Genomic DNA, 3,439 nt, shown 5'->3' with positions numbered 1-3,439 from the left:
ATGGCTGGATGGCATCACCAACTTGATGGACGTGAGTCTGAGTGAACTCCGGGAGTTGGTGATGGACAGGGAGGCCTGGTGTGCTGTGATTCATGGGGTCGCAAAGAGTCGGACACGACTGAGCAACTGATCTGATCTGATCTGATATCAAGTCTTTGGACTTCCTAGGTGGTTCAGTGGTAATGAATCCACCTGTCAATGCAGGAGATGTTAGAGACACTGGTTCAGTCCCTGGGGTGGGAAGATTCCCTGGAGGAGGGCATGGCAACCCACTCCAGTATTCTTGCCTGGAGAATCCCATGGACAGAGGAGCTTGGTGGGCTACAGTCCATAGGGTCGCACAGAGTTGGACACGACTTAAGCGACTTCACATGCACGCATGCACACATCAAGTCTTTATCTCCAGCTTCATAAACTGTAATTTTCACATAAGCCATGTGGCCATGTAAATAGACCTGAAGGAGCAAGGGCATTTCACCCTTCCCAAAGACTGGCCAAAGTTCTTCTGTACTCATCACCAGACAACCCTAGAGCTTTGAAACACAGCTGATAATGTAGTTATCTTCAGAGTGTCAGTATCTTTATGTCATGGGATAATATTAATAGAAGGGTTTTACCTGCGTGGCAGAAGGATCACAAGGAGGCTTTGAGACTCAGTTATGTCCCTACCTCCAGCTGTCAGCTGGGATAAGTCACACTGGAATGTGACTATTTCCCTGGTCATCTGTCCCATTGGAAGGCAGAGACTGATTTTTGTTTGCTTTTCAACTCCAACATCATCACTGCTTATTCAAGTGCCTGACTAAAAGAAAGTGTGTAGAAAGTGTGTGTTGAGCAAATGAATGAATTTGAAAATCAGGAACTGGGTGCAGTGAATCTTTAAGAGTTTACAGTTGAATAAGTCTGAGGTAAGGTCAGGGGAAGGGAGGAATGGATTCCAAAATCTTCAGGGAAACAAGACAGGAGGGACCTCCGTTAAATACCTGCTCTGTTCTAACACTTGAACTGACTGCTTCATCAGGATTTAGAGCAATCACTCTTTAATCAGAAGGGTTTAGATCTGTTTTAAGAGTTCAGTACAAGCTCTTTTACCTGAGGTTCTGAAGGTTACTTTTTGTAAATAAAGAGGTTTGTAAATTACTGTGGGGTAGGGTCAGAATTCCAGCCATTTGAGGTAGGGGAAGATTCAAGATCTCTCCCGGTCTTTATCCTAACGCCCCCAAGCATCCAAGAGCAGAAGAGACGCAAAGGCTCTGCTCCCACCTCCTGTGAAGGGGTGGCACGGGGTGCGGTGGGGAAACTCTGGCTACCACTCTGGACTTTCACTCAGGTCTGGGAGGTCCCCTTTGTGCTTGCGAAGATGTATTGATGTGGTCTAACAACACTCTGCCTTGAGTCAGAGTAGCAGGTTCAAGCTGAAAAAGATCACAGCCTAGTGAATTCTGAAGTATTAAAACTTCTAACCAAATAGAATTGTTGGTTTAAAAAATGAAACTGTAAGCAGAACTTCAATCAGATGAAAAGGACCGTGTTGAGACTGAAGGGGGAGGGAGGCGCACCCCTTGTTTAGGCTTCCTCTCACTGCCCAGCCCCCAGACCCTAAGGTCCACCCTATCACCCTTCACGGTACATACAGACTTGGAGCTGGAGCCAAGGATGTAAAATGCGCTGTCCAAGGTGGTCCAACTGGTCTGAAGAGAACAGCTAAGATGCCCAGGGGGCAGGGAAAAGAGCTAACCTGGAACCTGGCAGCACCGCCCTCTCTACTCTGAACAGCAGAGCTACAGGAGGGTTCAAATGTCGCCAGTGTGTCATTTTTACTTCTCCCCTCAAATAAAGAAAGAAATGTTTTACAAAGCAAATCTGATAGGACTTTTTTAAAAAAACCCAGATGTCAACCTTTGTACAATGGGCACAAGACTGAAAATGTTACATGTTAATTAAATCAGTTAAATTGAGATGGAAGTATTTTGAATGCAAATCTTCAGTCCTTAAAGTTCAGATTTCCACTCACCTGTTCCAGAAGACGGAGGAGTGACAGATCCTGGGCTGTCATCTTCAGGCTCTGAGACGGTGACCGTGGGGACTGTGTCAGGACTCGGTTTCAGGCAGATATCTTGCTTCTCGGGGGTCTTCTCTGGGGTAGCAGTTTCAATAGAAGGCTCGATCTCAGTCAGCGTGATCTTGACAGGGGCAGCCATCAGAGGGGCACTGCACTGTTCTTCAGAGATATTGTCTACATACGGCGCAAAGGTTGATTCTTCAAATAAATGGTCCTTGAGGATTTTCCCCTCCACGGGAATTGGTTTCTCAGCCTCACGGGTCTCTTCAGACCTTATTGAGATTTCAGTGTCCTTATTCTTAAAGTCCAAGTCTTTCTCTTCCAACTTGGGGTGACATTGCTCCTGATATTTCACCTCCTCTGGCCTAGTTATGTCAATGTATTTATAGGCTTCTGCTTTCATCTGGTCCAGGGGGTCTGCTAAGATCTTGTTCACTTCAGCGGACTCTGCCGGAGTCATTTCTATTCCAGAATCAGAACTAAATAAGCCACGAGGCTCCGTCCCAGGCACATCTGGTAAGGAGGGTCCAGGGGGACGCAACTCCTCAGGGCTCTCTGAAGCAGCAATGTGGTCGTTTTCTTTCTGAAGAATTCCAGTGAAATATGTAGCATCCTCCCGAGGTGGATAATAGATGTCAGAAATCAGAGACGTATAACACACTCCTTCCCCATCCTTTGCCACTGTTGAAAAGGTATGATCCATGGCCCTGGAGACATCCGATGCACCTATGAATCAAAACAGCAGTAGAGAGTGAGGGGGTGCCTGGCCTCATTTCTGCACCTGCCTAACCCACCACCCGCCCCAGCCTGTGCAGGCACCACATCCTTTCTCCTCAAGGCCTCAGAGTTCCCTCAGACCACTCTCATGTTGTTTTTCCTCGTCTCCAGCATAGCCCCCAGCACTGGTATTTTTCTGGCAGCAGACTGCATGAGCTGCCACATCCAGAGAAGTTGGAGACGACCCCAGAGAACTAGAAAGTCGATTCTCAAAATCTACTACTTTAATAGGCAGTGACTGGTTCTTACTTGGTATTAGTCAACAGAACACTTCTTTGTATCTAAGGCACTAGTGACTCTTTAAACAGATGTGGAAATATAAGTTAATTCAGGTTTGTAAATACAACAATAGGATAGTCCACTGGGGAGAAGGGCTGCTCGGTGAGCTTGGAGAAGGCTCACAAACTCTCTGGTCCAGTCCTTTCATTCAGGGACTCCTGTTCTACCTGGATTGATGCCATTTCTTCTCTTGTTAAAGGTACTCAGAGAAAGAAAATCCTAGTTTTCTGCTGGCCTCATCCCAAAGTGGTATCACCTTAACAGAGTGCTTCCCTTCTTCTCTGGTTTTCTCCTCATTTTGTTTTTCTCCTCAGTTACCCA

The 3,439-nt window shown here is 46.5% G+C and overlaps 1 protein-coding gene across 1 annotated transcript in view; it reads right to left on the bottom strand.

Annotated features, from left to right (window-relative positions):
• Window positions 1–2,790, bottom strand: part of RTN1 (reticulon 1) — a 129,230-nt gene extending 126,440 nt beyond the window's left edge. Inside the window, exon 1 of the mRNA XM_010847671.1 lies at window positions 2,015–2,790. Within this exon, the coding sequence (XP_010845973.1) occupies window positions 2,015–2,765 (751 nt within the window). The 5' untranslated portion in view covers window positions 2,766–2,790. The remainder of the gene's footprint in view (window positions 1–2,014) is intronic.
• Window positions 2,791–3,439: the final 649 nt, after the last annotated feature.

This window comes from Bison bison, unplaced genomic scaffold (assembly GCF_000754665.1).
Source record: "Bison bison bison isolate TAMUID 2011002044 unplaced genomic scaffold, Bison_UMD1.0 scf7180017864254, whole genome shotgun sequence".
In the NCBI taxonomy this organism is placed as follows: domain Eukaryota; kingdom Metazoa; phylum Chordata; class Mammalia; order Artiodactyla; family Bovidae; genus Bison; species Bison bison.
The sequence above is the reverse complement of the archived record's forward strand: the minus strand, read 5'-3'. Positions and strand labels throughout refer to the sequence as shown.